The 23286-nt window shown below is 50.8% G+C and overlaps 1 protein-coding gene across 1 annotated transcript in view; it reads right to left on the bottom strand.

Annotated features, from left to right (window-relative positions):
- Positions 1-1110: 1110 nt before the first annotated feature.
- Positions 1111-23286, bottom strand: part of JAM3 (junctional adhesion molecule 3) — a 30378-nt gene continuing 8202 nt past the window's right edge. Inside the window, exons 2-9 of the mRNA XM_068994686.1 lie at positions 8657-8722; positions 7739-7852; positions 6783-6935; positions 6380-6582; positions 6013-6112; positions 5556-5685; positions 4180-4234; positions 1111-3559 (exon numbers count right to left, since the gene is read on the bottom strand). Coding sequence (XP_068850787.1) covers positions 3524-3559; positions 4180-4234; positions 5556-5685; positions 6013-6112; positions 6380-6582; positions 6783-6935; positions 7739-7852; positions 8657-8722 — 857 coding nt within the window. The 3' untranslated portion in view covers positions 1111-3523. The remainder of the gene's footprint in view (positions 3560-4179; positions 4235-5555; positions 5686-6012; positions 6113-6379; positions 6583-6782; positions 6936-7738; positions 7853-8656; positions 8723-23286) is intronic.

The following is a 23286-nucleotide window of genomic DNA, read 5'->3' on the forward strand; positions in this document are numbered from 1 at the left end:
GATCAGAGAACCCTTCAAGGGAGGTTAAACTTTATTCCCAAAACCAAAGTCAGAGAGCAGAGGATGTATGGAATGGCTTTGGCTTAAGCGATGGTCAGCTGTGGCCAAACCATTTATTTCTGTACCCTCTCTCCTGCCTTAAGCGATTATTTTACCACTCTGAATGGTAAATTGGGATTTATTTCCTACTTTCTGTTTTGTCCTCGAGCAGTATCTGAGATGAGCCCTGTGAGTTTTAACCTGTCTTCTCTAGAGAGCCAGGAACAAATGTCCAAGAATTAACTGATAAACAGCCACGTACCTTGGACTCTGTGTCACCTCCATCCCACTGGGAGTGAGTGCTCTGACAGGAGAGCCTTTCCCTTATTTCACTGAATTGAAAACAGGAGCTTCCCGTAATTTGGCTGTTTGAAAAACACCACCAAGCCCAAACAAAACGCCCTACAAGAATGCTTTACAGCTTGGTATTTATGTAAAACATTCTTGGCAAAGTTAAACGTAATACATTAGTACAAACCTGAATATTATTCACAATGATACAATGAATTCCATCTGTCAGCTCTCAGGAGCTGCATGGGGGGGGATCAACTCCCCTTTCTCTCGTTAGAGATGCCACTGTGCATTTCAGAATGGAAAAAAAAAAAAGGAGTTTGGATTCTCAGCTCTGCTGGTTTGTCACACGAAGGCTGCCTTTGGTGGGACTGCAGACTGTGCTCCCAGCGTGCCCAGAGCTCCCCTGGTTCAACCTTTTCCTCTCTCCCTTCTTGCAGGTACCCTGAAAGCAGCACAGAGGAGGAGCAGTGGATACCCAGAGGGTGCAAAGGAATGTCAGAACAATTAGAGGCAGCAGTCAGTTCTGGGTGGCTTGGCTGAAGAGCTGGCATTAAGAAAGTAACCAGAGAGAAGCTGCAGAAGAGCAGTGGTGATGTGTGAGTTACACAGAGAACATCTGCTTAGGGCTGCCCCATCCTTGTCTTTACTTTGCCTGGCAAAGGGACGAGTGGCAGTGCTTTGTTTAGGCAAAACCAATGCAGCAATGGCATGTCCAGCGAGGGCTCTAGGAAACAGAGTCAAGCAGAACACTAAAAAATAACACAGACAGTCCAAATCGTCAAGTATCCAAAATGCTGTATACAGGAAAAGTTAAGACAACTCAATTTATATTGGAAATACAAGAACACTAAATTCTGCTACATTAAAAAACTTCTTAAACCACAGCACAGTCCTAGTGTTGCATCCACATCTTGCAGCCTGGTCTCACCCAATGCTGTCCAATGCTATCAACACGGATATTTTGGGAAACACGTGTTCCCAGTCATTCTCTAAAGCCAAGAGAACCAAATTTGGTTGGTTTGGTTTGTGGTTTTTTTTTTTTCTTTTTCCTTTACCATCTAGAGAAAAATTTCGGCTGACACTATGAAAGTGCTTCTGTGTTGAGCTTTTGCTTTCCCAACCCCAGAAACGGTGGCCTTGGCCATGTGGCTTAAACCTGCTGTAGCTGTCACACTGTGTTAGTGCTTTAGGGAACTTGCAGAGGGGCAGCAAACACTGAAGTCACTCTGTCACCTCTTTGGAACTGAGTCCAAAAGCCATCCCTGGATCTTTCTTGCAACAACAAAAACAAAGTGTTGGTCACTGGCAAGAAAAGGGTTTTTTTTTTCATATTAAAAAAGTTGATAGCTCCTGCCATAAATTTACAAAAACTATCCCTGAGTGACTGTTCTGTGTCTGGTAAGACCTCTTGTGACAAGGAAATGGCTGAAGCTGGCTGAAGAGGAAAGAGATGCTGTTCCACCTGCAGCTTTTTATTACACTTTGCATTAATACTGATATGCTCTGACAGTGCCATACTATAGCAACGTGTGAGCTCCTCTCTTGTAGCTTCAACAGTAAAAAAATAGCTCCGTTACTCAAACACTGCTGGCATCACGTATTTACACTTTTAAATAGAAATGTTACCTTTTCTGAAGTAATCAAAATAGATCTTTGCAAAAAATTTAGAAGGAGGGGTTTTACAAAATAAACGGAGAAGGTAAAAAAAGCTGGAGGATCTCTCGGTACCTTTTATGGCAATCTTAGCCCAGGAAATTATTTGGCTTTAATTTTCCTGAAAGGGATGTCTTAGCACTGGTTCTCTGCCTCCCCTCTAAGCCTCTTTCCCCACGGAAAGACTCAGGAGCCAAGCCTGCTTTGTGCAGATTAGAATGAGGGGTTACCTGCGAGCAAGGAGCTCTGCAAAGCAGGGAGCAGAGGCAATGCCCCTGCCCTGGGGGGTCGTGTTAGAGAATGTGTTGGGTGTGACTGAGGTAAAGCCCGCAGCCCCCCCAGCCGTGCTTTGTGCTGCTAGCTGGCAGGGTGCTGATAACAGAGCAGCGTTTTGGCCACTGCCCAGCAGCGCTGCCCCTCTGACATTCCCTCCCCCGGCACAGGGGATGGCAGTGGGCAAGATCCTGGCAGGGGACACAGCCAGGCCAGCAGCTGACCCAAACCAACCCAAACCAACCCAAGGGATTTTCCACACCAGATGACATCAGCTCAGATGTGTAAGCTGAGAGAAAGAGGAGGAAGGGGAGGGCATTCATGAGCTTCCCATGTTTGCCTTCCAGAGCATCTGCTCCGTGTGCTGAAGCCCTGCTTCCCAGGAAGTGCCCGAACATCGCTGCTGATGGCGAGCAGCCACTGACCTTTCTTCCCTTCAGCTTTTCTGTGCGCAGATCTCTGCTTGTTCTTTTTCTTTTACTGTAATAAAACTGCTTTCTCTCACCCTGCTGGCTGTTCTCCATCTTGCTCTCTCCCCTGTCCCAAAGGGAAAGGGAGTGATAGAGTGACTTAGTGGGCACCAGGCACCCGGCCAGGGTCATCCCACTACAAATAACAACAACTGGGGACGGTTACAGAAGGGCTGAGGGCATTAGTGGTGTTTTCACTGTCACTGGTGGCTGGGCAGAGACACCCCTGTGCACCTGAGCGGTCAGAGCCAAGCACAAGACAATCACAGATGTGGAAAAGTCACCAGCCAGGCCTGGGCAATGAGCTGCTGGGAGGAAATCCCCCCTTGCATGGATAAATCTCACTCTTTGAAGTCCATCTACTGCCGTATCAGCACCTTTTTTTGTCTCCTAGTAACACATTACCAGTAATGTCTACCACACGTTTACCTAATGCTGTGCCCCTGCTCGGTTTGCACATTGTGGCTGTGTCCCTGCAGCACAAAGAGAAGGCAATTCCACAAACTTCCACAGCCCAGTCTCTTGGGAAGGAGTAAAACCTTTCCTTAGTCCAAGGACAGGTTTGGGTGATCCTGGTGGTATCTCCGGAGGCAGGGGAGACGCGAGTTGGGCAGTGAGGAGTTACTTTAAACTTTGGCAAAGAAAAAAAAGATATACAGATAGCTAGCTATCAAGTTCTTGTGTGTTCCAAACTCTTCCAAGCGCACTTAATTAATCTCTTGCTCTTGCTTTGAGTTCCTGGAGGAGGTATTTTCACACTCGCTTTTGCTGGTTTGCAATTTTCTTTTGGCGTCTTAGATGACAAATGAAGACTTGTGTCTGAAGTCACCCTGCAACGAAACAGTTTGGGATGTAGGAAGGATCCAGCAGCTTTCCAGGCAGCTCTCTGTTCCTGCTGCCCCCAAAAAGTAGATCCAAGCTGTGTAACCATGAGGATTCTGCCCAGGCAGCTCCCATTTCCCACTGGGAAGGAGAGGGAGGCACCAATTCCACTGGCCAGGTGCTCCTCCTCCCATCCTCCTCACACACCAAGGCGTGGCAGGGGACTCTCTCACTCCCCCATCAGCATCTCTGCTAATGGGAGAGGCTTTTTCTGGTCTTAAGCTCAGTGACCCACTCAAATCCCAAAATACAAACTCTCTCGTAAAAGCATCACATCCTGCCCACTTAATCCAATGGAACTCACCCTAAGGGGGTCAGGCCATGAGATAACTCGGAGCAGAGCTGCCTCTGATATCTCCTGGCATCAGCCACTTCAGGCAACTTAAACTGTTCATCATTTCTAAGGAAATGACTCAGCCTTCACCCTTCTGTTTTCCCTCTGTTCCCCAGCCTTGCTTCGGAGAGGAGCCCACTCTCAGAAAGTCTGTAGGCCCTAAAAGCGACTCGTCCTCTGCCCACCCTCTTCCTCTCCTGACAGAGATGGTAAATGCAAATCATTTGTTGTTACCTCATCATCTGTCCGGATATAGTTGACGCCATCAGGCTTTGCTGGAGTCTTGTAGCTGGAAGAAAAGGAAAAATCTCATTTCTGGGACAGGAAGCCTGCAGGATTTTGGAGGGGAGGTGCTGGGAAAGAGGGAAATGAGGAGGAGCAGCTGAGTGAGAAGCAAGCAGAGCGAAACCCAGCGTGTTTCTCAAATGAGAAGTCTGTGTTTATTCCATCATTTGCCATGACTGGCATTTTTTCTAAATTCCCCTTCAGCACAGGGTAAAAAGATTGCTGTGTGTTTCCCTAAGACTCTGCAAAGAGATAAACTGATTCTTTCCTGGGCTCTCCTGCTCTGGTGCCTGTCACTGCCTTTCTGTGCCTCCTGCTCTGTTTCCTGTGGCAATTATAAAGTTCATTTTAATCCTTCACTGCCAGAACCCTCCAGCATTTTTCTTAGTTATAAGGAAGCACCACTTGTTTGCAATCCCACAGGAACTCAGGATTTATACACGACTGTCAAGTCCAGTGTATGCCAACCCTCAGCTGCATTTAAATGGAATATTTAGAGCTTTTTCCGAAAAACAAACGAAACCAAAGAGAAAAGCAAGACAGGACTTGTGCTGAAAAACAACATTTAGCACAGAACAAATCTATCTGGCGAGAATCTTGGCTTTGCATATATTATCTCCTCTCCAGACTCTGTAAGGACATCGAGGCTTGTCTCTGATGCTAATGCTGTTGTTCTTAACATTTTAATGTGCGCTCTGAAACGGCTGTTTTTCATCCCAAATTTAGGTCCTCACAACTAGTGAGATTTCCTGTAGAGAGCCTGCTCTGCTGCTTCCATTCCCTATGCATGTCCTGATGCTTCAGAATAATTGTGCAGTGAGCTGTGATCATCAAACCATGGACCTCGTTATGCCAACAGCACATGAGCTATTGGACAAACACCTGCAGGCATTTACTGGTGCTGGGCCTCCTTCCCCAAGCAAAGGATGAGGAGATCAGAGCACAGCTCCCATCCTCTGGCAGCCACACCACGATTCTCCCTTAGGAAAATGCCATTCATCCCTGGAAGTGTCCAAGGCCAGGCTGGATGGAGCCCTGAGCAGCCTGGTCCAGAGAAAAGTGTCCCTGTTTGTGGCAGGGGATGGAGCTGGATGATCTTCAAGGTCCCAATCCCGCTCTGGGATTCTGTGATGATTGCATGAAGTGAACCTGGGTGCTGCAGGGTTTTACAGCAGGGCATTGGATGTCTCAAGGACTGGCTTGGCCTGTGGACTTTGGTGGGGAATTAGGCATTAAAATTCCTTTCAGCCACTAATTTTTGGTACCCTTCAGACTCCTCCAGGCCACCTGAGGGTGCAGGGACTTGTCCAAGAAGGCCAGCTTACCTTTCCCCACTCTCTTTGCCATTTGCAAAGTATCCCCTTCTGTAGGCACAGCAGATCCCAAGGGTGATGAGCACCAGAACTGCAAGGACCACCAGGACTCCCCCGATTATCCCACCGATATTGAGGTCATCTGGCAAAGAGAGACAGCAGCATCCAGTGTTTCTTTAAGGCAGCAGCAACTTTCCAGCTTCACACACACTAAAATGACATCTCCCAAATATTTTAAGCAACAGTTCACAGGGAATTAGTGAGTCCCTGATTTGGAGATTGAATCTGTTCATGATCTGATGTTTCCCTGAATTTTCAGATTATTTTTATCTCCTTATGTTTGGGACTATGAGAAAGCAGGGAAGACTTAACGCTGTAGGGCGTCCCCCCTCATTCCTGATGGTGATGGCAATTTATTTATGGTGATGTATCAACAGCACTGATGAAAACTGTACAGAGAGCCACTCACAGACTTCCATCTCCTGCTCCTCACACTTGGCAAAGCCAGCATCGTTTGTTGCTATGCAGGAGTAACGCCCTGTGTCACCTTTGTGCACTGCATGGAAAACCTGGGGAGGGAAAAGGGATAAAGGGAAGGGATGTGACATGAGAAACAGGCACTGTGAGGGTAGAAAAATGTATACAAAAATGCATCTCTGCTAAGATCTTCTTCCATCAATCTTCCCCCTCCCAACTCGCCCAGACCCTGGAACACCTCACCTTCTTCAAATTATTCCTTCCTTGAAAGCCAGGCAATGTTTTTCTGAATTTACAAGCAACCTTAAAGATAACCCGTCCAGCCAAACCAGCCTTGATTAGATCTGTCAGGGCATTACCAGAGTGCCTGTGGCAGGGTTCAGGGTGTAGGAGGAGTTGTGGGATTTGCTGCTGGATTTGGCATCGGGTGACAGAGGTTCGCTGTTGCGGTACCAGCTGTAGGTGGACTTGGGGAAACCTTCATTCTCGTGGCAGTGAAGAGAGGCTGACTTGCCAACAGGGACAGCTTTAGGCACAGAGCATCTGGGAGTCATGGGTTTCACTGTGGGAAGACACAAACCAGGTGAGTGGCACTGCTGAGCAGGACTAAACCATTTCTGAATTCTGTGCTTCCTTAGGCAGAACCATCAAAACTTTCCATTATTCCCAGCTGGTTTTAAACCTCCCAGAGCGGCACTGATTGGACTTTGGAGGTCGCCACAGCCCCTTCTGTTCCCGTAGCAGAGGTTCTGGGTTTGGTACCTTGGACTGTGAGCTGGATGTTTATCTCATCGATGGTTTTGGTGTCAGAGGGTGCGGCCACCTCGCAGCGGTACGTGGCCGTGTCCATCCTCGTGGTGTTCTTGATCACCAGGGATGTCCGGCTCAGAATCTCTGCCCGAGTCACAAAGTCTCCTGACACACAGGAAAGAGGAAGGAAAACATCAGGGGGATCACACAGACTCATTTTGGGTGTATAAATTAAGCAGTTGATCTCTGGCTTTTCCAGAGTCAAAGGAACTCGATGCTTGAAAGCCCCAAAGGAAACCAAAGCTGCCAGCCGCGTAAGAGGATGAACTGGAAAGCACTCCACCACTCCAAACCTCAAAAACTGTGGCAAAATCGAACTCCCAAGACAGCCCCAGGCCTTGCCTCCTTTGGAAGATTCATTTGGATGTGGCTCTTGGTCCCATCTGAAGTGCTGGAATAATTCCAGATGGAGTGAAGTGCTACTGGCACTGGAGTTTCCCCATCAACCCAAGGAGGTTGCTCCTAATGCTCCCAGGATGCTGCAGATCCCTGTGCTGCCTCAGCAGAGAGCACTGATCCCTGCTGAGGTGCAGGTGGAGCCCTCAGATGTTATATGGGAAGTCAGGAGGGGTCAGTGCCTGGTCCCGAGAGCTCGGACACCCAGTGACCACGCTGGGACCCACAGAAGGGAAGCTGCAGCATTCCTTCCTTAAAAAATACCTCCTAGCCAGGATCTCACTGGAGCTCCCTGTGGCTCCCTACTGTGACCTGCCAATAATGAGCAGGGAGCAAAGAACATCCTGCTCCCTCTCCATCCTGCACTTCAGCTGCTGAGCTCTGCTCCAGGAGAAAGCAGCCAGCCAGCCAGGGCTCCTGCCTTTAACAGGTTTGTTTGCTCCCCGTTGTACTGTTCCTGAAATCTGTTTGGAAAGCTGTTTTGGAGACCTGAGAACAAGCAATCTTCGTACCCTGCATTTTGTTGTCAAAAAACACGTAAGAGGTTTCTCCATCTCGGATTTTCTTCCACTCGATTCTGGGATCTGGCGTCGCTATGGATTTAATGATGCAGGACAGCTCGACACCTAGCAGGAGAAATGAAGGCAATCCAGATTAATAGGAAGCAGCTGTATTTTTGCTCTGCTTTGAGCTCTCTCACTCAATGTTTTATTAGGAGATGCTGCCCACAAAGCAGAGCCTTCTCTTTCATCTGCCTCACAAACAGAAACGCTGCTGGGTTCCAGGAGCTATTGGAAGATGGATTTTGGCCAGCAAAAATAATAGTCCAACAGATATCAACTATGGAGAGAAATGAACACCCTGTTCTCTGCAGGCTGAGGCTTATGGCAAACAAAACCTTTTGTCAGGGTGAGCCCACAGCCCTGTCCTGCTGCTGAGCAGAGCCACAGCGTGAGTCAGGGGTGCAGCATCTCCCTGGGCAGTGCATGGGGGTGCACTGGCACCGTGACTCCTGGGCATAAACCCAGCAAACCCTCTCCCCTTTGCAGCTGGCACTGGCATCCCATCTCCCCTGCAGAACAGGGCACCCCAGCAGGGCTGGGAGGTGCCTTCCCAGTGTCCCAGGGCACATCTGTAGGAGGGCCAAGAGAAAATATAAATTTCTCTCCGGGTGTATTAAATGCAAGAACAACTGCTTTTCCTTCTTTTGGGACCCAGTTCAAAAAAGCACTTAGGCAGAGACTTTGCAATGCCAGTGGCTTGCAGGGGACCTCAAGAAACCATTTAAAACTGGGAGATACAGACGTATTCTTAGGCACTTCTCTGAGCCCCAGGCTCTCGTAGTCCCAAGGAGCCAGTGACCAATCAGCCAAATTTCCCTCCGTTGTTTGGCCTGATGTGAATCCCGAGGCAGCACAGGCAGCACTCACTTTGGAATTCCTGCACCACGGGCTTGGTGTTGCTGGATGTCAGCTCCACAGCCAAGAGTCTGCAGCCTGGAAAAACAAACAGAAGGTAATAAGAAATAGCACAGCTCATAAGTCACCCAGCTAGGAAAAGGCTGCCTGCTGAGAAATCATCCTGGCCAGCTCCGAGGACTGACTTCCCCAGATAAAACCTCTTCCTGGCTACCAGCACAGCGCCAGCAGGACTGAGTTTATTTAGGAGTTGTGGTGTAAATACAGGAAAATATAATTGTTAGAAGTAGCAATTAAAGAGGAGGATTAACATAATGGCACAAAGGCAGTGCCAGCACAAGCCATTTCTTTGTGTCTTGTGCTTGTTTAGATGGGAAAGGAACTGTGATAATGCAGGAGTGAAAGTTTTATTTTGAAAATTAACTTGATGGTCAGGAAAAGACAGGAAGCAGACCAAGCTGGAGAGATCCGGTCAGTTCCTGGGAGATGAAAGCGGCCAGGCCTGGCCTCTAACAAATGCAGATTATATTGGCCAGTATTGCAGGTCTGGTGATGTGAAATGTGAGGCAGTAAATCATGAGAGGACTGTGATTCAGGAGAAAACAGGAGTTCAGCTCTTTGGGTAGAGCTCCAGCCAGACCCCCACTGGGGTGAAAGCTCAGCCATGCAACGCTGTGAGGCTCCTTGTAACACAAACTTGCTTGTTCCCTTCCTGCTCTAGGCACCAAAGTGTTCCCAATTAATCCAGTCATCTTCCCTCTTCTGCATATCATTTTAGTTTGAAAAATCTGCCTTCCATGTCCCTTCTGCTGTGCATTCCACCAGAGCAGGTATCAACAGCACTCACGCTCTGCTGGATGCCCAATTCACCAACAACTCTCCAGAGGGAGAGGGAAACAAGCAGGGAGCTCCCTGGAAGAGGAAAGTGAAGCAGACAGAGGATATTCTGGAATGTTCTGGTGTTCTGGGTGTTCTGGGTGTTCTGGCTCTCCTTCTCTCAGTCAGACTTTGGTGTTCCCAAACCAGGCTGAAGGAGGTTCCAAACTACAGCCAGTGCCAAAATAATCAGCTGCAGGGGCCTGCCATGGCCACATAAGCAGCTCTACTGTGACCAATCCCATCAGGAGCTTGTGGAAATCTAAGGGAGATGCCCACTGAGCTCACTGAGCATCGATCAAACAGCAGGTTAAAAATGATGGACAACACTACCCCAGTGACATGAAATGTAGCTAAAGGTTAAGAGTAAAAAGCTGTAACAAACATGGATAGAAAGCAGAAGAGGCAGCTGAAGGGAGATGTGGAGAGAGAAATGATCGCCAGCTTCATGACATAGCTGGAAATTCCTGAGCTGGCTTTCGGGGGGGAAAGCTTTTGGGCAGAGATTGACAGTGCAGGGACAACGTCCCTCTGGTGGAGTGGCAAGGCAGCAAGCTGAGAAACACCGGAGAGCTGCAAAGTCACTCCCACTGAAAGCCTGAGGGCCTTCAACATCTAAAAGCCTTCCAGCAATGCTGAAATGTTCCCTGCTGGTTCCTATCCCTCGCAGTCTGTTAAAAGCTGACCCTTTCCTGGGAGCCCCGGTGCCGATACCCCAAAGACCACCAGGGAGAGCTGGAGTTTGGCAAGGTTTAGAAAGCTGCCTTTGTGTCCAAAATCATTGTTTCTCACACAAAAGCCACCAGCTGATGCTAACTAATAGCTGGCCCAGCCAAAACTGCTCCTAGCAGGACTTTTCCACCCTTCCCCCTTCTGCACTGGAGACGGTCATGCAGCATTTGGGAGAAATCCAATATTGAACTGAGCTGAAAGCGCTCTGGACTTTGGCTCCTTCCAGCCACGAGCTGGTCTAAGCAGTAATTTCTTCAAGTCTGTTTTGAAGCAGAGTCCATTTTCATCAGAATTTCTGCTTCCAGACCTACCCCCTGACAGGAGGGAATTGTGCCACACGACGCCAACGCTTTCCCTTCCCTCTGTTCATCACAGAATCATGGAACAGTTCAGGTTGGAAGGGACCCTAAAGCCCATCCAGTGCCACCCCCTGCCATGGGCAGGGACACCTCCCACTGTCCCAGGGTGCTCCAGGTCCCATCCAGCCTGGCCTTGGGCACTGCCAGGGATCCAGGGGCAGCCACAGCTGCTCTGGGCACCCTGTGCCAGGGCCTCCTCACCCTCTCAGGGAGGAATTTGTCCTGATATCCAATCTATTCCTGCACTCTTCCAGTTTGAATCCATTCCCCCTTGTCCTGACACTACGTGCTCTTGTAAGAAGTCCTTTGATCCTCCAGGTGTTCTGGCTGGGGCTCTGATCCTCGGGCGCATGAACAGATTCCACTGATCCCAGCAAACCCCCAGAGCATGGGAGTTGTTCATCCCCAGAAGACAAGGCACAATTTTGGGAAAATCCTTTTGAAATCTTTGGACATGTTTCCAGCAACAGTGAAACAAGGCATTTGATTATCTCTGCTGTGAGACTGCTGCTTCTGGGACCAAGAATTTAACTGAGAGCCCAGGTCTGAGCACTGAGCTGATCTGAGGGGATGCTGGCTGGCCTCCTGCTCTGGACCAGTTTTAGTTTTGTTATGGATTCCTGCTTGCACAGTATCTTTTCCCAGAAAAATGCTGTCCCATCAAATAGACATGGCAGCAGTCCTACATCTGCTGTAGTGAAGAGTATCAGTTCAGTTGAAGGTGGGGACAGTAAAACCACAGAGTGGTGTGGCTCTGAGGGAGTTATGGCCCTAGAAATATTCACTCCAAGACAGTGGGGCTCCGTCAGACTCCGGCCCCATCTGATTTCTCAGAAATTGCTCACAGCAGGCTTTTTCTCACCCACTAGAGATTCAGGTCTATCCCTCAGGCACAAAGCAGGATGACAACAAATTTTAGACAGAAGCTGAGTCCTTGGAGACTGTGGCAGAGGTTCTGGCATTATTACATGTATTGACCTTGGGCAGAGATCAATGTGGCTGCTTAAATCACTGCTCAGGCAGATTTATTCCTCTCTGTGTAGCAGAACACTGCAAGTAGCATGTTCTAAATTAAAAGAAGGTGACAGAAAAGCAAAACAAAAACCTGAAGTGACCATACAGACTGTACAGCAAGAGAGGAATGCCTTTCTAGAACTTTGCTCTGTTGGCAAAGGTTGTCTCTTTGTTTTGTTTTGTGTGAAATCATCACTGGTGCTTAAGCCACCTTCTAAAAGGAGTATTTCAAAGGTGTTCCTTTAGGCTCCTTCCAGCCCAGCACAAATAAGCAGCAAAGGGTTTGTGTTATGTAAATCCCACTTCAAAGGCCTCAGCACCCAGGGTCTGGAGAACAGCTGGAACTGCATTCCCTTTCCAGAGCAGCATGTGTGCCACAGCACAGGCACCCACCACAGCCGTATGTTCCACATCCCTGCATTCCCACCAGATCCATATGTGCCACATCTCCCAATTCCTACCAGGTCTCTATAGGCTGCAAAATCCCAAATCCTACCAGATCTGTATGTTCTACCCCCCTGAATACCTACCAGCTCTGTATGTGCTGCAGACTCAGCCAGACATATGGTTGAATCCCAAATGTCATCAGTTCTCCAAAATAGAATCCAGGACAAGGCACTGAAGTCTATAGCATATTCTTATGGCACTTTCTTTTTTTCAACTAAAGAGATCCAGCCCATGCTTGTTACTGTGACTCATGGTATCTGAATCATTTTAAAATGCTATCCTGAAGGAAAAAAAGCAGCTTTATAGGCAACTCTGTGTGTGTGTTGAACCCCCTTTCTACTGTTCAAAGCCAAGCCTGACCTTCCACCTCCTTCCATCCTGATGTCTGTTTGAAAGCTCTAGGCAGAAATCTGAAGAGGAGGTGAGGCATTGTGTTAAGAGGGAAAGTGAGAGGATAACCAGGAAAGAGTTTGGGAGAAGTTGCTGGCAGCATCCTGCGCTGCAGCATCGCTCGATGCCGCGATCGCAGTTATCTGAAACTGTAATTTTAGCTAATGCACTGTCAGGCACAGGCAGTACAAAACCACGCAGCTGTATTTAAACACCTGCCCACCAAAGCAACAAAAATATGCCTTGCTCGAGGTGTCCATCATCACTAAGCCCTTGCTCCATTTGCAATTCAAAGCGTGCCTAAGCCATGTGGGAACGCTGCGATAAACCACATGCCTTGTTAAGCATCTCTGCTTTCTGGGTGGTTACTCAGCGCAGCAGCAGTGAGTGATATGTTGTGGGGTGTTAAAACATGTTAGCTGAACCCTCTGCACGTCAGCACGCTCGGGGCTGCCCGTCTGGAGGTGCCCCTGGAGCATCCACCCATCCTCGGTGCCGGGAGCAGCGGGGACAAGGACAGCACAGCCCAGGCACAGAGCAGCACAGGGGAGCTGGGAGGGCAGCCAGGCTGACCCCAGGACTGTCCCTGCCTCTCCAGGGGGGTGTGTGCAGCAGGGAGGAAGCTGACTGTGAAATGTGTGGGAAATCTCCAGAGGAAGAGCGGAGGAAGCCACGCAGAGATGGGCTGGGTAAGACATGGAGAGGGGAGGCTGGGTTTCTGCCCTCAGCTTTTTCTGAGGAAATCACCATAAGCCCTTTCAGGAACATCTGACCATCTGCCTGGAAACATCCATCCTTTTGTCTCCCAGTGCTGCAGGCTCTTTATCCCCCCTCTTCTCTATTCCCAGCGCGTCTCGTTGCAATTCCACAATCAGATTTGTGCCAGGTGGTGCAGGACAGACAGCACAGCGTGGCACAGAAATGAGAGACCAGAGTGTCTTAGGCACTTCTCGGTGAAGTTCTTTGGGCTTTCTTTGTCCAACTGCCTTTGTGGAGAACTTCAGGAATAGCAAATGTACTTGTGACACATAAAGCCTGGCTTTATAAGGGATGAACAAATGTTTTGTAGCGCTCAGTCACAACTTCCACTCCTTTCCTCCAGCCCAAGGAGCTGCTGGTGTGTTTGCATCCCCGTGGCAGGTCGAAAGCCTCTTGGAGCTGAGAGAAGGGAGCAGGCAGGTGGATGGGCCACGTCTGCCCAGTGACCCCAGCGTGCCTTTTTTTACCCCATGTTTTTCCATGGCACCTCCCTGAGCTCAGCCTTGACTCCGGGGTGGGCTGCCCTGCTGGAGAACAATGTAGATGTGCAGCGAGAGATTAGGGAACAAAAGCTTAGGAGTGTCTCCGTTCAAATTAAGTAACAGATGGACCTGGTCTGTGTGGGAGCTGATAATGGTTATAAAAAGGCCATCACCAGACTGTGGCCAGCCCACCCTGGAAAAAACCCACTCAGTCGTAAATGCTCTGTGCTGTTATAGCTGCCTGTGCTAGTAAGGCTTTATTTTTACCAGCTATCATAAACCAGCATGACTTATTTTAGATGCATGGCTTGTACTGCTCAGCTAAAAGGGTGCCAGCTCTCTGATAGACACCTCCCAACAGAGATGTGCCCGCCTGGGCAGGGAACACGAGGCAGAATCAACCCAGAGAAGGCAAATGCAGCCCTACAGGGCAGTGCTTGGCATCCACGTGGCTCTGGCTTTGCTTTCCTCCTCTCTTAGGGAGCTTGCTCATAGCACTCTCTCTGAAACACCAGTCATGAGGGGCTCTCTGGTGGTCCCAGCAGGACCAGGACCCCACAGGATGAAGCTCTGTGGAACACCACCGGGTATTTGCATTCGTCTGAAGATGTAAGAACTTGGGATTTTGCCCTTAATTCACTCTCTTCCTGCTTACCAGTACAGAAGGTGAGGAGATGCCTGACTTCAAACAGGGTACGTGCAGTTCTGGAACGAAATCCTAACCTGTTTAAATCTCCTGATTTAAATCTCCTCACTTAAACTGGGACCTTAAAGACCTGACTGCATTTGCTGCAGAGAGGGCTCATTAGCACCCAGGCCATGCACACAGGCTTTTTGCTTCCTTTTCATTTTAGCTTTTTCTTTCCTCCTCCTTATTTTCTTGTTTTTCTTTTTTTTTTCCTTTTGGACAGGAGGATTTACTGTTCTACTTCCTAACCAGACAGCAAAGCACTCCCACCCTGAGGAGTAGAACAGGTTGCTCTCAAGGAGATATGGAACCCTCTTAGGTCAAAAGCCTCTCAGCAAAGCAGCTCCTTCTGTAGCCAAACACTCCTCCTCTCTCCCAGGCAGGCAGGGAAGCGTAGGTGTTGCCTGTGAAGACCACACAGAGCTTTCTGATGGTTTCCCCAAGCCTGGTTTCGCCACGTTGGGGTGCAGCTGCAGACTGACAATCTCAAATCATCATCTGATCAGGGCTTCTGCAGCTCCGAGTTTCACAACCTTCGCTTGCTGTGGCATTGCAGCGCGGGTAGAGATGAGATGTTAAGGTCCTGCAGATCTGCCCCTTCACAGAAACGACCCCATTTTATTACAGTGGGGTTTCCTCTGTCCCAAGAGACGTGGCTGGAGGCAGCAGCCCCACAAAGGGACCCACGCGCTGCTGCCATCAAGGAGAAGATGGACATTTAATACCCTGCAGATGTGGCTGGACAAGCCTTGCCCAGCATCTTAATCTGTGCCTGATCTGGGCCTAGCTCTCCTGTTTTCCCAAGCTCATGCCCAGTTTCTGGCTCTTCTCCTGGGAAGGACTGACTGTACGTGCGAGTCGGGAAGGAAGCAATATTTGCGTGGATGACTAATACCTAATACTTAAAAGAGATTAGGATGGAAGCAGCAAGGGCTCCAGAGCTTCCAGCATGTCAGGTTGCATCTTTCTAGAACATACTTCAGGCCAGCTTCAGCTCAGAGAGAAGATGGAAAGAGCTGGAATTTGCCCCTCAAAATCTGGGATGAAGGGTAGTGGAGGGGGAACAGAAAGGAAACATGAACAGGAAAGCTGTTGCTATCATCCCCTGCATTCTGGAATTGCTTCTCCCTTCCCAAGAAACTTGAGGCTGAACTGAAAGTCTTATTTTGCTTGTGTGAGCAACAGGGAATGGGGCATGGAGCTTCTGCCAGGGGGTTAAGTCCTGCCCAGAGCATTTCTTTGCCCTGCTGCTGGCCTCTGGGGTCAAGCCCCTCACACAGATGCTTTGGGCTTCCAGTGTTAGGCTGACTCTCCAGGAGGGAAAAACAGGGGCAGGTGGCCTTGCTGTGTGGTTCTGAGGTGGGAGAGCTCCTCCTTACATCTGCACCAAGGTTTTGGCAAAAACCAGAGGAGAAATCCAGATCACTTGGCCAGGAATGCATCAAACCAGGCACAATGTGCTCAGCTCTGGTCTTGCCATTTCCATTAACAAATAGGCAGCCTAATTACACCTTCAAACTGGGCTGGCTCACAGCCAACACCAGGGAAATCAGTGCCAAAAATGGGACATGAGGAGATCCCAGGAGGGCAGCTCATCCCCACCTCTGCTTTAGGGCACGAAAACTGCAGGGATACAGCTGGCTGGGCCCCTGGAACCCTGAGGAAGCCGAGGGTCTCCCGTGCAGTGTTTCCCCATCATTTCCATCTGCCCAAGTGCTGTACATTTCTCAGCTGAGCCTCAGCCCCTTCAAACTCAGTGTCCCCTGTAATTCAGTGAGGATGTACAGTTCCAGTTCACTGGAGGAAAAAAATGAGGAATGGAAATCACAGGAAGGGCAAAGGCACACGCTATCTCAGGCAGCAGTGGCTACGCCACGCTGTGACCCGCTCACCAGATGAGAACGCCCTGCAGCAGCAAATCCCAGGAACAAAGATGGTGAGCACTGGAGAGCAGTGGGAACCTTTGCACAGGGCAGATTTGAAACCAACCCTTCCTGCCTATTCCCACTTGCCTTCCATTGTTTCCGTAGCCAGCCCTAAGAAGTGCCATGCAGGCACATCCTACGTTATTTCTCACTTCAGCAAGTCCCCTTCCTCCCCAAAGTGGCAGATGCTGGTACCAAATTAGCGCAAAGTGGGAGGGAACCAGCATATAACTGTCACAAGAGCCAGGGGCAATGGTCTTCCTGCTGTCCTCTCCCTTCCTCCCAGCAGGACTCTCCCGGCAGCAGACAGATGCTGAGGGATGAAATCCAGGACGGAGTGGGGTCAGCGAGACGTGACAGGGATCTATGGCCAGCGTCAGGGAGAGGGAATGAACTGCAACGGGAAAAGGGGCAAGTTCCTTTATTTTTGGCTCATGTGGGAATTTGACTCAAGGATTGCTGAGAATCTCATAAGCCACAGTGACGTTTTCCAGGCTGAACGCCAGCCGAGGCACAGACTTGATCTCAGCAGGTATTTGACTTCCCCAGGAGCTGGGATGCTCGGCACCTGCCTGACCCTGGCTTTTGATGAGGACACACATCTCAGAAGCTGCCTGCAATGCAAAGACAGGAAATAAGCGGATATGCTATCAGCACCAGGCTTTGCAATGCTCCTTAGTGTCTGGCTGTGTCCCAACCATCAATACAGAGACTTGCAGGGGTTTAGCCTATAATCCTCTATTCCTCTGTCTGTGACTCTAATCTCCTGATCCTTCCTTCTCCTCCATCCTAGAGCTTGACCAGCAAAACACGGATCTGAGGTTCTGCTTATCGAAGACCAACCATGTCATCTTCCTGTGGAAAAAGGGAGTTGGGAAGAGAGCAGCAGTCATCAGAGCCAAGAGCCGGGAGTAGGCTGGAGAAGGGAACAGAAGAGGGCGTGAGCAAGCACACAGAGAAATCATTTATGACAAGACTGAAAGCAGCTCTCGTTTTAAGAACATTTCCTCCAATTTTACAGTGTAATTTTTGCCTTTTTTCCGCGCGTGTGTAATTCCAGCCCCGGGTACAAACCGCAATTGTCTCGCTAATGCGCCGCACAAAACACGCACAAATGAACGCTGCAGGAGCCTGACTGCAGGCACCCAGGGAACATCCCCGGCTGCCTGTGAGCAGACCAGGAGCCCCTGATCCCACTGCCGTCATTCCAGGCAGGAGAGGTGGGGCCGGCCTCCGCCAGGCAGCTTTGAAGCTTTGCAGCGAATCTGTCAGAACAAAGGACGCAGCCCCACCAGGGGGAAAAGGCGCTCAGCGAGCCATGTGCAGGCCCGGAGATGTGATTTTAGGGGCAGCCCTGGATCACAGAAGCAGATCTGAAAAGGCTTCCCTTGTGAACATCAGCCCGAGCACAGGCTGCCAACCCGCACGGGGAGAAGCGCCGCAGGGTTCAGGGGAGATTATTTCCTTAGGAAGTGCACCCGGGGAATTAAAGGGAGCCCAAGTGAAGTCAGGGACAGATAAGGATGAAAAGGGTGACACAGAGAGCTATTAGGAAGATGCTGCCATAAATGAGCAGGGGGAGAGGGAAGGAACTAATGCTGTGTCACAGCAAAGAGGACAAAACCCATCCTGGCTCGTCCCAGCCTGGATTCCTGACCAGGGCAAGTTTGTTTATTAGAGCAGAAAGGAGCCTTGGCACGGAGGGGTTAAAAGATTACTTGTCTTGGGGGAGTCGAATTAGCCACGTATCTGGGAACCAACTTCTCCCAGACCCTGACTTGTTTTTCTCCTTAAACATCATCTGCTGCTATTTTTAGCAGAGAATTTTCTCAGCCGAATGCTCCCAGTTGAGTCCTGGTCAGAGGCCCTTTTCCCAGGGAGACACAGCCCCAGCAGCACGTGCTGGTCCCTGGTTCAGCTCAGCTCTGTGCCACTGTCCTGACAGCTCCTCCAGGCTTCGTGTCACAGCGCCAGCTCTCTCCTGAGGCATGGGGACAGTCCCCATCCCAGCCTGGGGCAGGCATATTAAATGCCCTCATAGACCCTAAAAAGCAAGGGGAGGCTGCAAAGTCAGAAAGAGCTAAGAAGAGTAGACTGGACTTGGTAACTTGCCTGGAGGCCTTAGAGCATGAATGGCAAAAAAGGTGGGAAGGAGATCGAAAGAAGTGATTAGGCTGACATTAGTAACAGGACCTGCTTCTCAGCACTAAAATCTATTTGGATTCGTTCCAGCTCCTCCAAGGGAAACCATGGAAGCCTTTATTGTTCATAAAAGTTGCAACTAAATTCGGACTGTGTAAAGCTTAAGGAAATACCTCTCAGAGGACAATCCTGCTGGAAACAAATGAGGTAACTCCCTTCCTCTTCTCTGCTTTTCTTGGGGCCTTCAATCCTCCTTGGCCAAAACCCCAACCTGTCCATCAGCCCATCAGTGCCTTCCCCTGGCTCCTGGCTGCTCAGCCTCCAGCACTGCTATCTGTCTGCCTGGCTGCAATTAGCAATGTGTCACTGGATGTCTGGGGTTCTCAGGGAGGCAACGCTCGTCTCCTTTTATCTACAGCCTGATTTAATACCTGCTTGCCAGACATCAGCACAGAAATCAGAAGGCCAGATCAGGGCACATGGATGGACAAACTGAGTAAAGCAGGAGAGAACCCCTGGCTTGCCTGTGCTAACGTGCAGGTCAGGCTGGGGACCCGGGAGGATTGGGCTCTGTGGATGCTGGGGATGAAGCACAGCGGAGCCACAGTCAGGAAGGTCCCTGTAACAATGGCCCCTTCTCGGTCAGTGTATCTGTTCCCTGTGTGTCTTGGAGTCGTGTCAGCGAGGCAAACAGATTGGGAACATATTTGCACTCCCCACAGCAGTACAGAAGCCAGCCCTGACACAGAGGAGCAAGCTGGGCTCTTGGCTGCTCCGTGCCCCCGTGCCAAGTTTCCAGCTCTGCTTGGAACCCGTGGCCGAGCCCTGCTCGGGCAGGGGGAGAGGCCGGGCAGGGCCGGGAAGCGCTCAGCTCCCAGCCCCTGCTGCAGAACCCAGCAGCTGCCCACAGGAGAGGGGAGCCAGGCTGAGCTTACCTGAGCTCCTCTGAAGCTTCCCAGGTGACACTAAACCTGGCACGGCGTGGCTTTGCCCTCCTCACGGCCACGCTGAAAACAGCTGGGGCCCAGGGCAGCAGGAGTCCTGGCAGCACACAGATGCTGCACAAGGCCTCGTCCCCGTGGCAAGAGCTGCCTGCAAAAAGCTTCCCCCAGCCCTGCAGGAATCCCAGGAGCCTCGGATTTCTCTCCTGACCTTCATGTACACATTCCAGCACATGGCACTTAACCTTTGAGGCTCCTTTGAAAATCCCAGTGCCAGCGTTTCACGGATGAGTGTGCTTCCCCTCACATCTGCCCCCTGTATCAGATGCTGCCAGCGCCTCTCTCTCTGCTGGCTCTGCTCCCAGCTGAAGGACAGACAATAGGCATTTGAATCCAGTCTCCACTTCCCCTCCCAAACAGCCCGGGGAGATGGCATATCAGAGACAGCGCTGAGAGCAGCGCTTGCCAGCCAGCGACAAGTCTCTCCAGATCCCGGCCTGCCTTCTCCTTCCCTCCCACAGCCACGGCCCCACCGCTGCAGTGGTCACCGGGCACACAGGCCAGCTCTGCTGGGCAAGTCCTGGCACCCATCAGTTAGCCAGACCGAGGGAATCTTCCCTCAGCACCCTGCTGCTGCCAAAATCGACTGGATCGTCCTGGATTCCCAACCTGCCGGCCACAGCACTGGTCAATGGACCTCTCCTGGACCTCTCCTGGACCTCTCTGCTGTGCCAGCTCACTGGAAACACACTGGCCACCTCCTGGACCTCCTCTTGCTCACTCTTAGCAGCATCTACCTGCAATTAAGTGATCCAGGTTCCACCTGCAAGAAGTTCAACCGGGGTCCAGCGAGAGCTATCCTGGATTCTCCTGAAGAACCATTTTCCATCTTCCTAGAAATAGCTCTGCTTCTGGAGCCATTCAGCCTGTTTGGCACCGTTCCTGCTGCCTCAGAGATAACAAGAGAGTGAGAAAAACCTGTCTAGACACCGTTTACCTTCCATGGACGCCCACTACCACATCAAAGCACCTCTTCAAACAGACCTGCAAACTGGACAGGTAATACTCCCCAGCTCTCCTGTGCCTGCTTCAGCCAGAGGCAAGGACTCATCCCATCACACTCCAGAGTTTACCTTTAATCCAGGCCCTTGTGGCAACAGAAAGAGAGGTAGGATGAAAAATCTCATTACAGGCACATCAACAGAAGTCAGCTGGCTTCACATTACCCAGGTGGGGGCTGCATCCCCTCTGCTCAGCACCCAGACACAAGCTGAGATCTCACCTGTCTCCTCTGGGCAGGCTGCAACCCCCCAGCTCCTTTCAAAAGCTGCCACACACTTGTCACACTTGTCCCTCCTGCTCAGCTGCTGGACCCCTTGCCTCCCCAAAGCCATGTGTGTGAATGCTGGGCAAGCTTTGCTGCAAGCTGGGGATCACAGAATATCCTCCTGTGACACCCAAGGAAACGGAGGTCAGCACCCAGCTCATCCACCGAGCAGCAAGTCACTGTCACAGCAGGACAAAGGAGCTCAGGGAGATAATCAGGATACCCTGAAACCAAGGAGAGGATTCTGGGTTTCTTGAGCACAAGTTACTTGAAGTCCCTGCTGTGGGGAAGCACCTGGCACTAGCATCGAGCGCTGACCCCACGCAGCCACCACGAGAGCAACATTTACCTCATTATTTTATTCGGGGTCCTTTGAAATACCTTCTGTGTGAGAGACAGCTAAGAAAATCCCGTCTGGCTCTATTCTGTCTCAGGCAGAAACAGCCTTTATTTAGCAAACTGCTGCTAACAGCTCTGTCTCATTAGCCAGTGTTTAGGGAACCAGGCTGCAATTGTTCTGAAGTCTGGCATTGCAGAAAGAGCCTTGATAATGAGGTCTACAGGAGACGATTCCTCCTGACAGCCCCACAATGACCTAGAAATCCTACTTAATTCCCTGTCAGGGAAAAGTGCTGAGTAACAGCGAGGTGCAGAGGCACTGGGGGCTGATCCAAGAGGGAGCAGCAGCCTCTGCTCACACTTAGGGCTGGGATGCAAGTCCGGGGTGGCAGAGCCAGCCCTGCCCAGCTGCAGCAGCTCCCCAGAGAGAGCCTGAGGGGCAGAGAGATGGGGCTTGCTGTGGGAAGGTTTGTAGCCTCGTCTGTGAAAGACTTGGCACCATGCAGTGAGCTGCGAGCAGAAATCCCTGAGAACACAACAGGAGGAGGCATTTGGAAAATCCACAGCAGCACCTGGATCTGGGCTTCTCTGGGCACGAGGCACTGCCTCCTCTGGATCGTGCTCGCCTGCAGACTGTGCCAAAACCCTGCCAAGGAACTCCCTGGCTCAAACAGCTCCACTTTTCCCTCTGTTCCTAGGTCTGGCGTGGCCAGGAGCTCGCCAACTCCACCGCTCCCAGCAGAGCCTGTGGAATGCCCTGCTGTGGAGCAGCCTCTGGAGCTGCGCAGGTGCCATCCCCAGGACGTGGATGCTCAGTGTGTGTGCCCTGGGGTGCTGGCGAGTGTCTGACACATTCTGCTCCAGCCACTTTCCCCCAATTCCCTCGGAGGAGCAGGCAGCAGGCTGGGGCAGGCTTGGCCCACAGACACCCCACCTTCAAGTGGTTTGTTTTCCACAAGCAGCGCGTGGACGTGGCCAGGAACCTCTGGGCTGGGTGGCCCAGGGCCAGCTGGGCCAGAAGGTGAGGTGGGGGGACGCAGCAGGAATGTGGGCTGGATACAGCTGACCTTGAGGACCACCCCCAGTACAGACCCTCACAGGCACATGCTTGCCACCTGTTTCAGCCAGCAGACGAGGGGCTAAGGCAGGAATTCTGGAGCTGAATGCAGGGTTTGTCCAAGAGGGGTCTGAAGACTCCCACCCACGTGAGGCTGAGGGTGCTGTCTCGCAGCCCCTGGCACAGGAATGCATCTCAGCCCATCACGTGCGAGGCTGCGAGCGCAGCCCTGTTTAAAGCCCAGCTCAAATGTGCTTTAAGGACTGCTGCAAGAAAAAGAAATGTGCAAATGAAACCACCAGCCGAAACAGTGTCTAGAGACAGCCCCAGCCAAGTCCCTCGAATGTCAGCAGCAGAAGGAGGGCTCAGGAACGGAGAACCCGGCTCAGTCTGTGCCGGCTCTGCTGGCACACACAGAGGATCTGCCTCAGAGACAGGAGGAAAAGACATATGCTGAGAAGGGGAGGCCCAGCTTTATTTTACCAGCCTCTGCTCCCACCCGAGATGTGCTTTAAAGACTGCCTTGCAAAGTAGGAATTAAATCCAAAGGTGCCTATGCATCTTCCTCGTGCTGTCATCCCCTTATCAGTGATCTCCAGCCTGCTCTGAGCCAGAAGATGAAAGGATTGTAACACCACTTATCTTCCCACTTAAGAACATGCTTAAAAGCTTGCTCTTAAAGAGGAGGACGCTCAAGCCTGGGGAAGCAGCTGTAAATTCTGCAAATGGGCTTCCTTGCATTTCTTTGAAGGAGCTACTGCTTCTCAGTGAGGGACATAGACACCAAGAGGAAACTCGGGAGGGAGGAAAGAGGGAAGCCTTTGGAGCCAAGAGAGTCTTTGCCTCATGTCCAGGACACGGAGCTGAGTGACAGATGTGAGACTTATGGCATGTGTGCCTCAGCAGTGACCGAGGATGAGCCAGGAATTGAAAAGCTCTTGGGAAATATGGAAGCAGCCAGAATTATGCCATATTTGTCACTCCAAAACCACGCTCTCCTCGGGACTGCGCCGTGTCATGGCCAGCAAGGCTAGGGATCCCCTTGCAGAGCTGCTGCATCCAACCCTGCTCCAGGACTAAGCCTTGAGGCCAGGACCTCTCCCACACAGCCCCGTGTCTGAATTTGACCCTCATCTCCCCTCTTTGTAGAGCTGCTTGTAACCA

The sequence above is a fragment of the Aphelocoma coerulescens genome, chromosome 24 (assembly GCF_041296385.1).
Source record: "Aphelocoma coerulescens isolate FSJ_1873_10779 chromosome 24, UR_Acoe_1.0, whole genome shotgun sequence".
NCBI classification, from domain to species: Eukaryota; Metazoa; Chordata; class Aves; order Passeriformes; family Corvidae; genus Aphelocoma; species Aphelocoma coerulescens.